We start from the raw sequence: 18,196 nt of genomic DNA on the forward strand, positions 1-18,196 counted from the left end.
ATACCCTATGGAGAGGACCGAGAGAATCAGTCATGTAGGGGCAGCGCCCAAAACGCCTCCACATGCAGATGAGGCATTCCTAACACCTCAGACCAAACCAATAGAAAGCATTTGCTTTTAGACCCCAATCTACCACAAGATGTATATAAGATCCTGTTCACAAGGAATAAAGCACAAGAGTTATTTCATCAAAGATCATCTGAGAGCATCTGTCATAAAGAGCTATAACACTTTGGGGAGAAGTTCTCTCTCAAAGCTTTTGCTGCTGGAAGCTGTTTGAGCCTACCTCAGTCACTTCCTGTTCAATAGCCCCTACCTTGGCTTCTAGCCACTCGCAAAGACTCCAGAGCAGAAGCAGCTGTGGAAGAGACCCAGCATCTAGATCTGGCTCCCCCTCCCTGCTCAAACTGCCTACTGCATAGTGTCAAGCTGCTCCAGAGCAGCAGTGGCAGCAGAAGATTAACTCCCCTGTCCCCACTCTTTGGACCCTTGGGCCGGACCAGAGCCCTACAGATCTCAGAGCCTCACAGATCTCCACAGATAGTGTCCAGTACACAGATCAACACCCATGATACCTTTGAAGCTCTGTAGAGGCCTTGATATGATCACAATACAGCCATGATCTTGTATTATTGTTGATTACAGCTCCACCTTTCCCCCTCTATAAGCACATAGACTTTTTCTGTTTTGCTCAGGATCTCTCTTTTTTTTAAATTAGGTATTTTCCTCATTTACATTTCCAATGCTATCCCAAAAGTCCCCCATACCCTCCCCCCCCCAATCCCCTACCCACCCACTCCCACTTTTTGGCCCTGGCATTCCCCTGTACTGGGGCATATAAAGTCCAATGGGCCTCTCTTTCCAGTGATGGCCGATTAGGCCATCTTTTGATACATATGCAGCTAGAGTCAAAAGCTCAGGGGTACTGGTTAGTTCATAATGTTGTTCCACCTATATGGTTGCAGATCCCTTTAGCTCCTTGGGTACTTTCTCTAGCTCCTCCATTGGCGGGGGGGGGGGGGGGGCGCCTGTGTTCCATCCAATAGCTGATTGTGAGCATCCACTTCTGTGTTTGCTAGGCCCCGGCCTAGTCTCACAAGAGACAGCTATATCAGGGTCTTTTCAGCACAATCTTCCTAGTGTATGCAATGGTGTCAGCGTTTGAGCTGATTATGGGATGGATCCCTGGATATGGCAGTCTCTAGATGGTCCAATCTTTCATCACAGCTCCAAACATTGTCTCTGTAACTCCTTCCATGGGTGTTTTGTTCCCAATTCTAAGAAGGGGCAACGTGTCCACACTTTGGTCTTTGTTCTTCTTGAGTTTCATGCATTTTGCTCAGGATCTTTTACTTTGAATTCCAAATTGTCCCCCATAATTGGGAACATACTATCAATTACATATTCCTATTTGTTTAGAATCCACTTCTAAATTTTTTTATCAACTACATTAGAATATATACAATAGATAAAAGGGGGTGATTTGGAATCTGCAAATGTAGTTCTGTTTCCTACTATCCAGATGAGCTTGAAAAGCTTTTTTAGTCTTTTTATTCTATATACCTATTCTGTAAAATGGCAATGACTACCACACTGATTACCTCAATGACTATAGTTGAATTAAAATAATATAGATAGTGGAAATCATACTATATGCTGTAAAGTTGCAAATGTAAGTTATTAGTCTACCTCTAAAAATGCTGTCAAATTTCCAGACCCATTAAGACTGATTTCCCTGAGACCATGGTTTCATAGAACATACACAAGTATGGAAATACTTCACATAGTATAAAATTTGATCCCATATATCTGCCTGTAAAAACCGCCTGCAGTAATTAGTTTTTATGTAGTGCATTATAATGCGTTTTACAGTATATATCATCTCTTTGATAGTCAAATTATTCTGTGAGGTAGGTATTACTACTGCCATTTCACAGATGTGGAAACTGAGCCACAGAGCAATAAAGTGGCTTGCCCATGGCCACACAGCCAGCAATCAGGGGAGCTGCAACTGAATTGGAGCCTTGTCAACCATCCCAAGCTCTTTCAACTGTGCCACACTCTTCTTCAAAGGGCTTGCCAATCTTTGCTTTATAGAAAGAGTGTTCTAGAACCAATAGGACTAATTGTCTCAAGATGTAAGCAACAGAAGACTGCCTTCTCAACAGAATCTTCCATGTCTATTTCTAGAACAGCTTTGAAATCCCACACCCTGCAGTTGTCATGATGAGATTTCTTATTTAAACTTTAAATATTTGTACTTTTGCATAAATAGAGCATCCAATAGCTTAGAAACTATCAAGAGAAAGCTAGGGTTTACTCTCTTTGCCAGAATCATTATACATTATTAAACTGCAGAGCACCCATTTTGAGCAACAGCTCTGTAAGAAAATATATGCTTTTCGTTAAAATTGCTGATGGCTGTTATGAAAATTTATCTTTTAAAAACAAGATTCTAAATATATTTGAATGTTGGAAACCCACAAGATGGGGGCAGGCATTGTTCTAGGGCCAATGTGAAACTCAGTTGTTGATCAGATTTAAACTCAGGATTTAGTGCCTAAAGATTGCTGATCCTGTCTCTCTGATTCATAGAACAATCAATACAGAAGTGAATAATGCTAACATTTAGATCTGTCTTGGATTGCGAAGGTTTCTGCTCCTGATTTTAAAACAATGCCTTGGCACCAGAACAAAACACCACTCATCAACTCCCTGGGGCTAGAGAATTTTTAGTGTCTTGGTGCTTTTTGGGTCTGACTTCACACACACTGTGAGCTTTTATGGGCCTGGATTACAAGTGAGGCTGTTCAGCAGCAGGTTACAGAGGCATAAGACATTGTTCACATTTTCTCTCTCTCTCTTCCATTCAGCAAAGAGCAAAGGCAGTAGAGCGCACTCCTGCATCAAAGCAAGGAAGAGTTTGCTAAGACAGAGATGGGAGAGGACTACTGATGTTTATCTAAGTCACAGACAGAAGAAAAGAACCGAAGATCTCTTCATCTACCAGGAGAGATGTCTCGTCCTGCGCACAAAAGGCCAGAATATCACAAAATAGTAAGACCTTTCTGTCAAAGAGCCTTGCTTCCCTCTCCCAGCAAATGTTTTCTTGAAGGATGTTTTGTGTGTTTGGAGGAAGTGATGCTATGAGTAGAAGGTTTCAGAGAAGCAAAAATGGTGTTTAGTGAATGACCCTTCTGGAAATATTTACAAGCATCTCTGAATAGTGTAGCAGAGTAATCAGTTCTTATACAGATCTTTAGGGTTTCCTTTGCTTTGGATGACTTGAATAAAGGTTATCAAATAATCCTTTTGCCTCTAAGATAAAATATGAGACAATCAGTTCTCTATATTTCATGTTGTATTAAGAAGCAAATAAAATGTTAAGTCAATTATGTATAAACTGAACAGGAAAAGATTGTCAAAACACTAGGAATCAAAAAACTGTCATTAAAAATACACTGCCTAGTACTAAATGTGTTTGTGTTTGACGTGAGCCATTGTCCTTTAATTCACTTATTCCTAAGGCTTTTTTTTTTTTTTGGCACATTTAATTTGAACCAATACTTTTGGGTTTTGTTTTTGTTTTTTAAACCTTTCACCCTAGCATCAGTAATTCAATTATTATAGGTAGGAAAACTTAGGGTTCTGTTTAATGCTTTATTAATCATTTCAGGGATTAGTGGGAATTTAGTGTTATTAGGTGATTTTATCCCTGTGCTCCCAAGGATGCATTGACAACCTGGTGTGTGCCACAGTCAGAAATACCTGCAAATATTCCATCTGGCAGCTTAGGCTCTTGTAACAATTTGTCTGTTATCTATCAAATGACAAATATATATAGTACATAATTTATACAGTGCCTCAATTATTATGCACATGTGAACACACAACAGTTAAAACCTTTTTATACTCGTGTATCCAAAACCACTGAAAATAATTACTGGAGTTCTATTTATACATTGAAAGCGATTGATTTTATTGTTTTAAAAAAACATAAAGAAATTCATGTTAGTATTTCTTGGGATGTGTAGTATGGTTGTAAGACCTACAAAGATATGCTAGATATGCAGTTGAAAATATAATCTCTGGTCATGATGCAGGATGAAAAATGGACCTTTTTTGGACATGTACTTAAAACTTAGGAAATAAACATGTTTTAAGGTGTATTAGTCTATCCCATGGGAGAGAGAGCACCTGAGACTTGAGGCTATGAGAGATAGAAGAGGCACAAATTCTACTCTCTCCTCTGTACAAATCTTCTATAGAGAGTGAAAACAAATGGATTCTTCCTCTTTGTCCCTCTCCCTCCCCATTTCCTTCTTCCTCCTTCTTCCTCTCCCTGCCTTCTCCCCTTCTCTCCTTCTCCCCCTCCCCTTCTTATCCTCCCTTCCCCTCCCCCCAATTCCCATTTGTTTATGTCTATACTACAGCACTGGTACATAGTAATATTGTTTTTTGCTGTGGCTTCTTCTTTGCTAAGCAGAAGCTTCATTTATAAATCATAGGTATTTGGTGTGTTCTATGTTGAAGTTCTTGGAAAACAGGAATAAAAGTGGGTTACAGTGTTAGGTTAACATTATTTTTGTTCATGTCTCTTGCTGACATCCCTTATTTCCTGGGAAAAGTACCAACATTATTTTCCTACAGCTGAATTGTATATTTTACTATAATACAAATTAACATGTAATATAAATTAATTTATAATGTATATGCTACATATACTTTTGACATTTTATTTCTAGTTCCCTCATAAATTGGGTTCATATGTAATAACTAATATTTAGATTCTTATAAAAATTATCAACAATAAATATTTCCACTTGATAGGGAGGCATACTTGTTATGATATAAACCCACACATTTCATTTAGATGTCCCCCAGTGGGAACTCTGAAGAATTGGACTAACCTTGGAAATTATTTGTATAAAAAGTCATAGTGTTTTAGAGAAGTTATTTGGTTTAATAATAATAATTTTATTGCTATTTTAAAGCCGTTCACATCCATCTTTAGCATATAAACCCATACATTATCAGGCCTCTGCTCCCCTGCTTATGAATCTAAGACACTCTATGGTAGAGTTAAGGATGACCTTCCTAGCCTGAAATCCATATTGACCTCTTACAAAAATCTAATACTGTATATGAAACAAGTTTATTTTCAGTAGTGGTCTGCTCCCTCTACGCATGTACCTCCATGATTAACTCTGTGGTAGAGTTGGAACATGGAGTTGGAGGAGCTCTTCTGGCTCCTGATGGCTGGCAAATTACTGTGTCCTCTGGGTCCTTCATTTAGTCTGTAGGATAGACAGTGTGGGATATGTTCCCACCAGGCTTCTTTCCCTTTCATGGGCACTATTTCCTGCTAGAAGCAAGACAGACTTTTTTAAATGGGCAAATCAAATTTTCTTTTCTGATTTCCCCTTCCCCTTCCCTTTCCTTCCTTCCTTCCTTCTCTCTCTCTCTCTCTCTCTCTCTCTCTCTCTCTCTCTCTCTCTCTCTCTCTCTCCCCCTCCCTCTCCCTCTCCCTCTCCCTCTCCCTCTTTCTTTCTTTCTCTTCTAAATGAAGCATCACTGGACTTCTTTTTGCTAGTAACTCACTCTAAAAATTGGATCACAATTTTGAGTTCTATATTTTTTTTTTAAAAAAAGAAGCAACTAATGTTTATAGATGGCTCCTGTAAAATGCTCCTCTTTTCTTTAAGCAAAAAGCAAAAAGAATTCCAGCTGGTTTGCTGCTGTGGTTGGGATCATCCTTCTCAGCAGATCTAAGGCTCAGAAGAGGCTATGCAGACTCATGCGAGCCTCATCAGTTATCCATTCCAGCTGAAAACAGGTAGTGGGAAGCATAAGCTATCCCAGAATAACAACAATTGTACGAGAAATTAATAGTAAAAAAACTTTTCCCCATTGAAAAAAATACATCAGAGTATGCAATAGTTACAAATGTGTAGGACAATATTCACATGTGAGAGCACCCACTTCTCCCAGCCCAGCAATGTGTGTGGATGCAAACAACAGCTCAAAAGTGCAAATCGTTACAGTAGTGCGAGGGTGGGAAAGGTGAACCAATGATCTCTGAGAGTGATTCCAACCCGTAGATTAAAAGTAAATGACACACGATATACTGTCATAGCTGCCTGTAACAAAACCATACACATTTCCTCTACAGAACAAAGACCTTTTTGTGCTCACCTATGGAGCTCTGGTTGCCCAGCTATGCAAGGATTATGAAAAAGATGAAGATGTGAACAAATACTTAGATAAAATGTAAGTGGTGTTCTTGTTGCTATAGCGTATTTATTGCTTGTTGATATCACTGCATTTTCCTGTTTCTAATGGCTGGCTCCACTTCATCAGCTCCTCTTGGCTTCTATGAGCCACATCTGAGAGTGGAACATGATTTTTTATAACTCAGCTTAAAATAATAGAAAGGAATTTTTCTCTAGATCTGTCGAATGTAGATTTCTCTTTCCTCATGCTTGACAAGATTTCTCTATTAGTCACTTATGAGCAGCCAATGTGGTGGAACAAAGGTGTTCTTTTAGTAAGATGATAGAATATACAGTTTCATTTTGAATTTTCAGGATTCCTTACAATGAATCACATTGTGATTTATAATATGTAATTCCTTACATAAGCAGGGATGGCCTTTTGGGGCTATGCAACAAACAAGCAAACAAACAGAAAACTAATAGTAGTTGCCCGAGAAGAAGACCAATGTACGAGGGATTCAGTGGAAAGGAGGGGGTTTTCTTTTCTTCTTGTTTTGTTTTGCTTTGCTTGTATAGAACTTTCACTGATTGAGAATTTTTAAAAAGCTTTTCAATAGAAAACCCCAACCTCTCCTTTTTATAAGTAAAGCCCCTTTCCCTTTTTCTTTCACTAGTGAAGTTTCTTCCAGCTTATAGTCAACCTTCTAATTTCCTACAAGTAAGTATATGATCATCGAGTTATGGCAGTATTATCATTCATTTTAATGTTTTCAAATGCCTTACGAGCATGAATGTATTACACATAATAATGAGTCTCACTATGACTCCTTTGTACTTGTTCACAGTGCATTTTGATAGATCGACTCCCATTACCCTTGCTTGTGCTCCTTTACTGCCCTTCCCCTTTTCTCCTAGCCCCCCCCCCCCCCGCTTTCATATATTCTGTGTACCCTGTGAGTGTCATTGGGATTATTTACAGAAGAATGAGCACCTTACATATGGCTATACCACTGAACAAGATGTCTCTCCCTCCTCCATCAACCATTACCTGTATAAAGACAGAAGATTTGGACTCCCTCCTCCCCTTTATAACAAGTGTTGGTTGCTCCAATTTTGTACAAATGGGTGTGTGGTTAGTTACAGCTGCTGAGAGTGCAATAGTCACGTCAAGCCCAGATGTTGGCATTGCTTATCTCTCCCCCTAGCTCTTACATTCTTTCCATTTCTTTGCCCTCAATGTTAAGTAAGCCTTGAAAGGAGTATTAATGAGGCACTACTTTGGGCTGGGCATTAAATGGTCATTTATTTTCAATATTTAGAGTATATCTGAATCAACAACAACAACAACAAAAAGCTTCTCTGAGCAAACCCAGCAGAAGCACTATTATACCAATAGAAACATGGTAATTTATGAAGCAGTTTGATACATCCATCATGTCCACGTAGCAAAACAACAACAGTAGCTTCCCTACTAGGGTCTAGAACCTCCCCAGCCACAGGCTTCTGAGTGGGTTTACAGTCTTATACATGAATTTCTTCTCATGGAGAAGTCATCAGATCTAGTCAGAGAGTGGTTACCACATAACAGACTTGCCATTATCACCTGAGTTTACTCACCTTGCTTGACTGGTCAGTATTGTTGCTCACAGAACCCACAGCTGAGTACAACTGCTAATGACAATTCTCCCAGCAGCATGCATAACACCCAATATTGTGATTGTGGCCAGTATGGAGGAAACTTCTAGGCCAGTGTTATCTTGATTTACCTGTCTTGCGAACAAGATGCATAGTGTCTTTAGCAATAATTCTTGAGTTGGATATCTTAGTTTTGATGGAAAATGAATAGCACTAGCAATTACTTGTATTGTTTTAGGACCTCAGGGACCTCTATAACCAACAACTCAGAGGGAGGTAGCCCAACCTTGGCACTGAGATTTTTGTTTAAAAAACTATGGCTTCTGGAAACAATTCAATCCACCCACATGTGATATAGTCCTTAAACTTGTTTTTTAAAATTATTTATTTATTTATGAGTATAGTGTGTGTGTGTGTGTGTGTGTGTGTGTGTGTGTGTGTGTGTATGTGTGTGTGTGTGTAGGGGTTGGGGAGGTGTGTGCATGTGTGTGCTCATGCACATGCTGTGGCATGTATGTAGAGCTCAAAGAGCAACTTTAGAGAACTGAAACAATTTTCCCACTTTCTAGGCTCTGGGGATCAACACAGGTCATTAGGCCTGTGCACAGACACTTCTGCCTACTAAGCCATCTTGCCAGTTCTCCACCTTAACTTCTTTATTTATTTATTTATTTATTTATTTATTTATTTATTTATTAGAGACAAGATGTCTCACTGAACACAGAACTCATGGATTGTCAAAGCTGGCTGCTGGCAAGTTCTTCCCATTCCCCTGGTGATAGAGTTATAGAAACATACCACGTATTTGCTGGTGACAGCCTTCATGTGTGCACAGCAGACACTTTTATTGACTGAGCCATCTCCCCAGCCAATTTATAATCATATTTTTGGATTGGCTAATCAAGTGTCAGATTTCCTTACAGCTTTTTCATACACCATGGGTCTGTTGACCCAATCTGCTGAGCTGTTCTCTCCCCATCTGCCAACTGTCCTTCCTTCCCATCTAAAGTGTCCTAGCTCTAGAGGTGTTTTTTTATTTTTCAAGACAGGGTTTCTCTGTGTAGCCCTGGCTGTCTTGGAACTCACTTTGTAGTTCCAGGCTGGCCTCAAACTCAGAAATCCTCCTGGCTCTGCCTCCCAAGTGCAGGGATTAAAGGTGTAAGCCACCACGCCTGGCTCTAGAGGTTTTTTTAAGCTCTTAATTATGGACACTGGAAAGCACTATAGCAGAATAATGACTGGGAAATATGTATAGGTTATAAGATTTATTCAGGCAGGGTGAAGGGAAAATTGAGCTTAGGTTTTTAAGAGTATTAAAAAGGGTCCATTAAAAAGGGTGTTTTTCCAGGAGCAGAGATAGTCAATACAAGGGAAAGCTTGAAAGAAGTTTTAAGTTATTATTTTCTTCTATTTCCATCTGCTGGTACTCTTCTTTGGGGAGGATCTTTCTACTTATAGTACACATCGTTCTGTTGAATTTCTTGAAATTTGTATTTGCAAGGAAGCAAACTTCCAGAGGGCACCTACAGCTTCCTCCTTTTCTTCCTTAGCTGGACAAACTGCCTGAGGTCATGAGAGCTGACATCATTAGTTGACCTTGGGACACAAATGTCTGATATAGCATTTGCAGAAATGATCCCAAATTACTTGATTTCTGTTAGTTGATTTTGTATGATTTTGTGAATTAGCTGTAGAAGACAAACAATCTCCCTTATTTAGATAAAAATATGTTTGGTGAACTGAGCACATAGCTTAACAGTTAAGAATGTAATAGCAGGTAAAGAATAAAGTTTGAGATTCTGTAGCAAGGTCTTGCTTAAGAAAAAAGGTTTCACATATGAATATTTTGAATAGCTTTTAAGAGCATTTCACACTGTACATGTCACATATGAATTGGTATTTTATAGAAAAAGCATCATTTGGTAGAAGCCAAATATATACATAACTGTGTATGTACATTTTCATCCCTCTGCCCATGGCTGAGCTTATAGCTATGTATTATAATAATTAACAAATACTGGACTCTTTTAAGGTCCCTGTTCCACTGTCCTTTGGAGTAGATAGTCTGCTCTTACCTTTGTGGTTATGAGCCTAGTCTTTAATGGCTGAGCCATCTCTTTCTCCCACACAGATGGCCTGCTCTTAATAAATAGTATATATCAGTAGACTTGGTGAATTATTAAGGACTCTGACCTCAAATCCATTTCTCCATAACTGCCAATCTACCAAGGATCTTCTGCATTTTAGGTCCAAGGCACGACTATTGCCTTGGAAAATATCAACTCTAATTTTCTTGGGTTTTCTGTTGCTTTGTCCAAATGGTTTCACTTTTCTCTTTCTGTATGGCTATGAAAGTAAAGGCTTTTTTTTGGCTGATGGTTATGAAAAATAATATTCCTTTTTCTTTTTATTTTAAGGTCTTATTCCTATAACTAGATTAGAAATTCTTAAAAGACAAAGACTGTGGCATCTCTTGGTGTCCTCCTTAGAAATTTAAGTTCCTTGGGCTGGAGAGATGGCTCAGTGGTTAAGACCACTGACTGCTCTTCCAGAGGTCCTGAGTTCAATTCCCAGCAACCACATGGTGGCTCACAACCATCTGTAATAGGATCTGATGCCCTTCTCTGGTATATCTGAGGAGAACAACAATGTTCTCACATACAAAACATAAATAAGTAAATCTTTAAAAAAAAAGATTTTAAGAAATTTAAGTTCCTCAAGGTGTCTTGTTCAAGGAGGCTGCTGAGCTGTCTTAGCCACTTATTCCATTATGTTATGAAATCCCAGTGAAAGCTTTCTGAATTTTACTTTAGCTACTATTAGATGTAGTGGCTTGGGTGGAGTTAGTAGTAGGTAAATATGCACCTTCCCTTGGACCTATCATTCCAGCTTCTATGGAGTAAAAAAATATGTTTTTCTGAAGTTGCTTGCCAACCTCTACACACACACACACACACACACACACACGGAGGAGGTGAAGAGGGGGAGAGGAGGAAGGAGACTCGGGAGACAGGGGAAAGAGAAAGGGAGAGAAACTTAAGAAACTTAAGAGCTGAAACCTTTAGTAGCAGCAAAATATATCTCTCCTTTTCCTCTTTCTGACTCAGCTCCTTTTATGAACGTCGCTCCCCTGCCATGATGAATATGCTATGAGAAGCTTGAATATCTAGGGTGGCACCTGCAAGCAAGGATCTTACTCTGTTTCACAATAGCTAACAGTGAGAAACATTAGAGGCATGCTTCCTTCGCTGAATTTACAGTTGTTTGGGCCTCCAGTCTCACCTCCAGTTATACTCCTCTGCTTGCGAGACTAATTAATATTTCCTGGATATGCTGATCTCTGCTTTTGTGGTCTGCAGAACCCACACAAAACTATCATCTAAGGCAGTTTGACCTGTTGCATTTGGGCCTAGTTTGTTATCTATTAGGAAAACCATATTTTACTTTATCCACAGGGGTTACAACATTGGAACACGGCTGGTGGAAGACTTTTTGGCTCGATCCTGTGTGAGAAGATGTCATAGTTATTCAGAAATTATCAACATAATCGCCCAGGTAAATGCATTTCTGGTTCTGTCAATGTGTCTTGAATACACGTCAGGTATGGGTATAAACCAATAGTCCTTATAATTTGGGATGTTGAGGTGAGAGGATTGTGAGTTCTAGGTCTGTGCTAAATAGTATTTTCCAGAGAAGCCTAAGCTACATGAGATTCTGTCTCAAAAACAAAACAAACAACAATAAACAACTAAAATCCTTTCTGAATTTAGTAGTCTTCAGTTCTGACTAGACAGGTTCCATCTGCATATGTTGGTAGGTGTTGAGAGAGGAGATTATGATAGAAAAGGTTTTCATACAGATATATAACTATTATGAACTGAAGACCAAGCTTCTAAACTGACTTAAATATATATATATATTGCATCTGTGTGTGAGAGAGAATGTGTGTATATGTATATGTGTATTAAAGAGTATAGTATATATATGTGTGTGTGTTATGTATATGTGTATGTGCATATGAGATAGAATGTATGTGTTATGTATGTGTGTTGGGTGTGTAAGAGAGAGTGTGTGTGTGTGTGTGTGTGTGTGTGTGTGTGTGTGTGTGTTACATTGGTAGCAGTGTTTTATAAGAGATTGAGAAGGTGGCTTGGCTGGTGAAGTATATGTTACACAAGCATAGGGACCCAAGTTGATATCCCTAGCAGAGTTGGAAAGTTCTTGGATGACCTAGGGGTGCCAATCAGGGAGCCATCCATTGTAGAGCAATCTGCATAAAGAAGTCTCCAATGGTAACAACATCCCTGGCATGTTTTGAAGGTTGATAGTCTCAGAGGCTAGAAGCAGCTGCAGAGATTCAGTCCTTTATGTATAGCCTTGGAAGCTGTGAAAGGAACAATTCTCCCAGCCTGCAGCCTCAGGTCACTGTGATAGAGGAGTGAAAGGCTGAAGAGACCCTGTGTGCTTCTAAGAAATAGTGAAGGCAGAAACAAGCAAGGCAGTGAGGAGTCAGATCCTAAAGTCTTCAGGTTTTGTCCTCTGAAAAGAGCAGGCCAGATCAGAAGTCTCCCATTCTGCCTCATCGTACAAGTCTGTAGCAGTACCCAGCTAAACTATCAAATCCATCCCATTGATCCCAGTGGTGGCTTGTCCATCGATGCCGGACCCAGTGTTCTAGGTTCCCGAATGAAATAAACACACACACACACACACACACACACACACACACACACACACACACACACAGCCTTTATATTTTGATATGCCTAAAACAGTTCAATGGCTGGGCTACTTCCTAACCTCCATGTGACTAATCCACATCCCTCCAATATTCCCAAGTTATTGCTTACTAAAATCTACATTCCATCTTTGCTGCCTCGGACCTGGTCGGGTAGCCCTCTGGAGAACTGTTCTTTCCCAGCTCCTACATGGCAGCTATGCTCTCTGTCCCTCACCTTCTCCTCAGGCATGGTGGATCTGCTTCTTCCTCTCTTCTCCCTCTGTCCCAAGCCCAGGAATCCTAAAAGCCCCGCCTCTGTCTGCCCTGCCCAGCCATTGGCTGTCAGCATCTTTATTTACCGACCAGAACAAACTGAGTGCTGGGTCCCTGAGTGTCTTACCTGTGGATACTTGTGTGAGCAGTTTTGGGGACAGTAACGTAAGTTAACATAAATTAACATAAGAATACAAGCAGTTACACAGGTCTAAGATGGTTCCAGTTCTGAAGCCCCAGATGACTTGAATTTCTAGGGAACAAGCTAGGCTCCAGTACCAAATGTAACCCTGTGGAAGGAACTACCAGCATCAGAAACTATTTCCTGGTGCAGTATTTTTCCAGGAGAAAAGTAAAGCTCCCTGTGCTTTACCCAACATTTGATGACTGTGCTAACATCTTACACAGCCCTGAGATGTGGAAGGCAGCTTGGAATCATCCAAGACTAGCCCACCTTTCTTAAAGCAACACATCTTTAGCCAGCATCCTTTCACTGAAGATCTGTGGTTACTCTGTGACCTACTACGTATTTGAGGACACAAATTATATAGGAGGCTTTGGCATGCTGCAGTCTGGTTCACATAACAGACCTTCTAATCTGTCTTCCTCCTTTTTTCTCTTCTGAGCCCCGACATTTACATACATGATGAAACTGACCCTTTACATGAATTGCTTTCACACTAACACAGCACTAGTTCTGTGATTCTGAGTACAGGCACTGCCTTTGGTCTGTCAGTCTCAGAGCATCTCTCTGAGAAGGCAGAACAGGAATTGATTATTGACAGTTTTCCAAAAAGAAAACCAAGTTCCAGAAAGAGTATGATAGATGGAAACAAGTAACATACATGATGAAATAAACTTTCAATACTAGAATCCAAATGAAAGTTGTTTCTACTTTTATTATTATTATTATTATTATTATTATTATTATTATTATTATTATTTTATGGTTAGTGAGTCATGGAGATATAATGGAATCCAGCTGTCTTCCAACTTCAGCACAGTGAATTTAATACCATTAAACAGGTTTAAGAAGAGAAGAGAAAAGGAAATTCCTCTCCATATGTGTTGGCAGAATATATGTAAAATCCTGCAACAGTGTTCTGTGTATGTGCGTGTGTGTATGTGAGTACATGTATGTGTAAGTGCATGCATATGAAGTTCAGAGATCAACCCCAGATGTCATTCTTCAGGTACCACCTACCTTAAATTTTGAGATGGGGTCTCTCATTATGGAATTTCCTCTTCCAGTGAGGTTATCTGGCCAGGTAGCCCCAGTGATTCACCCATCTCATCCTCCACAACATCTGGGATGATAACATTTGCTATCTCATCTGCATTTTTTCCATGCTGCCACCCCTGGCTTTTGACATAGACACAGGAGATGAATCTCAGGTCCTCATGCTTCCGTGCTCAGGCATTTCTTCAACTGAGTTATCTCCCCACAACCTGGACATTTTTAAAATAAAATAACTCCACTAAATCAATTATGTGGTGGAGGGGAATATAAAAATACTTGTCATTTTAATGTAAAATAAATACTGTGACTGAAATATATTAACATTTATAGCCCTACTTATTGTATTTCCTGTTGGTAGTTATCCTAATCCTTTTGCTTAATAAGTCACTGTATTCCAATAATGATGATTCTGAAATTTCTTTGGGAATGACTTCCCTTGGCCTTTACCTAAATTCATCCCGTGTCTTAAATGTGCATATCAAGTTAAATATAAAATATGCCTAAGGGATAATAAGTTTCTAGAGAATTAAAGCAAAACACCAGTGATAACTTAGAAAGTCATATAACATGGGAAATAAAACTTCTTGTACTTAAAGTTGTTTTTTTAGGCTTGACATCTGAGAAAGAAAATGATTTTAAAAGCTGATTAGAACTTCATTCTAAAGGCATGTTCATAGAACAATGGGTATTTTAATTTATTCTTTTGGATCTGTTCATATGATCTACATATTTTCTATTTAAGACGTGTAACATACTTCTGTTATTTTTTTTTAATCAGTTAAGAGCAATAAGCAATTGAGAATTGGGTTTGTGTAGCCTGTTACTGAGAACTGGAGGTTATTTTCTGTCGTGCGTTGAAAGACTGGAGCTCATCTGCTCTGTGGTCAATACACTGGGATACACTAGTGGATGCCGACTGTTGGTCTAAGTGAGCCCCAGACTGAATAGTGCAGTAGCACAAGGGATCCTTTGGTTTCCTCTGCACGTTAGCCTTAGATTCAATCTCCGGTATTCATCTAAATCAGAAAATCAAACAGAAATAGACTTCAAAAGAAATCGGCTTCTGTGCTGGTCTTGTGTCAACTTGACACAGTTAGAGTCATCTGAAAAAAGAAACCTTAATTGAGAAAATGCTCCCATAAGATACCACGGTAAGACATTTTCTTAATTAGTGATTGATGGGAGAGGGCCCAGCCTAGTATGAGTGGTGTCATACCTGGACTGGTGGTCCTGGGTTCTATAAAAAAAAAAGCAGGCTGAGCAAGCCATGGGAAGCAAGCCAGTAAGCAGCACTCCTCTGTGGCCTCTGCATCAGCTCCTGCCTCCAGGTTCCTGCCCTGTGTGAGTTCCTGTCCCAACTTCCTTTGGTAATGCACAGCAATGTGGAAGTAAAATGGAAAGGTTCCTCCAAGTAGACCCTGTCCTCCCCAACTTGCCTTTTAGGTCATGGTGTTTGGTCACAGCATTGGAAACCCTAAGCCAGCTTCTATAGCAGGAAAGAAATCCACATCAGAACTTTTAGCTAGATGTAATGGCATAAGCTACAATTCTAGCATTTAGGAGGCTAAGGCAGGAGAATCATGAGTCTAAGACCAGCCTAAGCTACACAGAAATTGAAGCCAGCTTCAAAATGAGATCCTGTCTCAAAACAGAAAGAAGTCACCTTTTTCTTAATCAAAATTATCCTCCAAAGAAACCCTAAGAAATAATTTATGAAGGTTATTCTTGAAGGTACCTAAGATGGCAAAAGTCTCACATGGAATGCTCTTGTGACCTGTGCTCATTTGAAGAATGTTGTCAGCCATAGTAAGATTACACCACCAAAACCAAAAATAACAATTCCAGTATGAACTAAGGTCTTATGTTTAGTCATTCGTGTTTTGGGGCCTAAGCCAGAACTTGGAACTTGGTAAAACTAAGTATTAGTTGGAAATGGGGGAGGGTAAAAAGGAAGAGGAGAGGATGGAGAGAGAAGAAAAGAAAGAAGTTTATTGTTTAAGGCCTTTGGGACAAGAGCTTTTCTCTAACAGGCAGGGACATGGCATGCTCCTCAGAGTGTTATGGGCTCCCTCAGACCATTTCATGAGGGTGCATTTTGTGGTCATACCTGGTAGCAGTTTTCTCTCTAGAAATTAAAGAAGAGATGTCTCTATGTACCAGAATATAAAGGAATCAAGTGGAAAATGGTATATGAAGCATGAGGAAGGAAAGAAGGAGGGAGGAAGGGAGTGAGAAAAACAAGAAAGGAAGGAAGGAAGGAAGGAAGGAAGGAAGGAAGGAAGGAAGGAAGGAAGGAAGGGAAGAAAGAGGAAAGGAAAGAACAAAGGAGGGAGGGGATGGAGGGAAGGGAGGGGAGAAAGAAGGAAGGGATACAGAGGGAAGACAGGGAAGAGAAGGAAGGAAAGAAGGAAAAGAAAGAGAACAAACAAAAAACAAAAAGAAAAAGCAAGCAAACAAACACAGAGAAAAAGATTAATATCTCAGCCAAAGAGAAAAAAGGTCCCTACACTGTGGCCCCCGCTAAGAGAGCATGTTCTATCTTTAACAGCAATAAAGTGTCTTCTACAGATGGCAGCCACCAAACTGCGTAATATTCGACAGGCTAGACACAAGACAGTCAAAGTTAAAATTAAAAACATGCAGGACAGCTGCTTTTTTTAAAATTAGGTATTTTCTTCATTTACATTTCAAATGCTATCTCAAAAGTCCCCCAGACCCCACCCCCACTCCCCTACCCACCCACTCCCACTTCTTGGCCCTGGCGTTCCCCCCGTACTGAGGCATATAAAGTTTGCAAGACCAAGGGGCCTCTCTTCCCAATGATGGCCGACTAGGCCATCTTCTGATACATATGCAGCTAGAGACACGAACTCCGGAGGTACTGGTTAGTTCATATTGTTGTTCCACCTATAAGGTTGCAGACCCCTTTAGCTCCTTGGGTACCTTCTCTAGCTCCTCCATTGGGGGCCCTGTGTTCCATCCAATAGCTGAGTGTGAGCATCCACTTCTGTGTTTGCCAGGCCCCAGCAGCTTTTCATCACTCTCCTTTCTAAACATTTCATGTCACGTTAGCCATCTCATTATGTGTAAATTCCTCTGTCCTCAGTGAGGTTGCATTTCCACCCTGTCAACTTCTTCTTGGCAATAAAAAGAACATTTTCCCATTCTCACAAACAGAGCAGCTGTCTCCTGGAAACCTTTTCCTTCTAAAGCCTGGTTTTCACCTCTTAATCATTTTCACTTCTTAAAAACATTGCTCTCACCGAGAGTGATGATGTCATCTGCTTCAGGAGCATTTTGACACAGATGCAAGGTCAGGCTTTAGCTATGTGCACGCCCACGTATGCTTTCCTTATAATTAGCAGCTTTCATTAAAAAGACCTGGCCTTTGGCAGCATTATCTCATTAACCCTTTAAACTCTCTTCAGAGGAAACAGGCAGTAAATGTGGCTGAGTAAGTTTTAGATAACTAGGACAAATTCAGATGGGTTTAGTCATAGTTTACTCTCGGAGAGCATAGGAGAGGCCGGAAAGGAAGCCATGGCTGTGTTTTGTTTAGCTGATCTTTCAAACCAAGCACTGTGTGCAGCCCTCTGCCTTACTTCTGAAATGCAGAATATCCACAGCCCACAGTAGCTGTCCTGCTTTCCGAGAAAGAGAGAGAAAGGATAAATTTCAAACAAATTACTAGACAGAGAAATGTATGTCTAGACAGGAAAGTGATTCCTCTGGATGAAGTAGAAGGTTGGGTGAAAACAGAGCTCTCTTGAATTTGATGTCCACTTTGTACTTTTCTGCCTTTCAGAGTTGAGGGGTGGGAAGTTTCAAGGGTTAACAGAATTCTCTCTCTTATTTTCTCTTTATGCCTTCCAGCAGGAAGGTCATTCCATTGCTAGGCATCAGACCCTCCTTTCAGTGTGTGTGTAAGATCTAAAATTTTGCCATCTAGTGGCCCGAAGAAAAGTCTCACGGGAGAGGAGGACATTTTCCACTTTTCAATTTTTTTTTATTTATCTTTTTATTTTTTAGCCTAAATCTGGGTTTAATTTTCTGCAACATTAAAACAGATTCAGCTTTAAAATGTGACTTTATCATCTACAAGCTTAACTTTTG

At 39.9% G+C, this 18,196-nt stretch overlaps 1 protein-coding gene across 1 annotated transcript in view; it reads left to right on the top strand.

Moving 5' to 3' along the window:
* The window catches only part of Trappc3l (trafficking protein particle complex 3 like), a 72,219-nt gene that overhangs the window by 16,243 nt on the left and 37,780 nt on the right, over window positions 1-18,196 (top strand). Inside the window, exons 2-4 of the mRNA NM_001162937.1 lie at window positions 2,874-3,057; window positions 6,173-6,270; window positions 11,306-11,405. Coding sequence (NP_001156409.1) covers window positions 3,016-3,057; window positions 6,173-6,270; window positions 11,306-11,405 — 240 coding nt within the window. The 5' untranslated portion in view covers window positions 2,874-3,015. The remainder of the gene's footprint in view (window positions 1-2,873; window positions 3,058-6,172; window positions 6,271-11,305; window positions 11,406-18,196) is intronic.

The sequence above is a fragment of the Mus musculus genome, chromosome 10 (assembly GCF_000001635.26).
Source record: "Mus musculus strain C57BL/6J chromosome 10, GRCm38.p6 C57BL/6J".
NCBI lineage: Eukaryota > Metazoa > Chordata > Mammalia > Rodentia > Muridae > Mus > Mus musculus.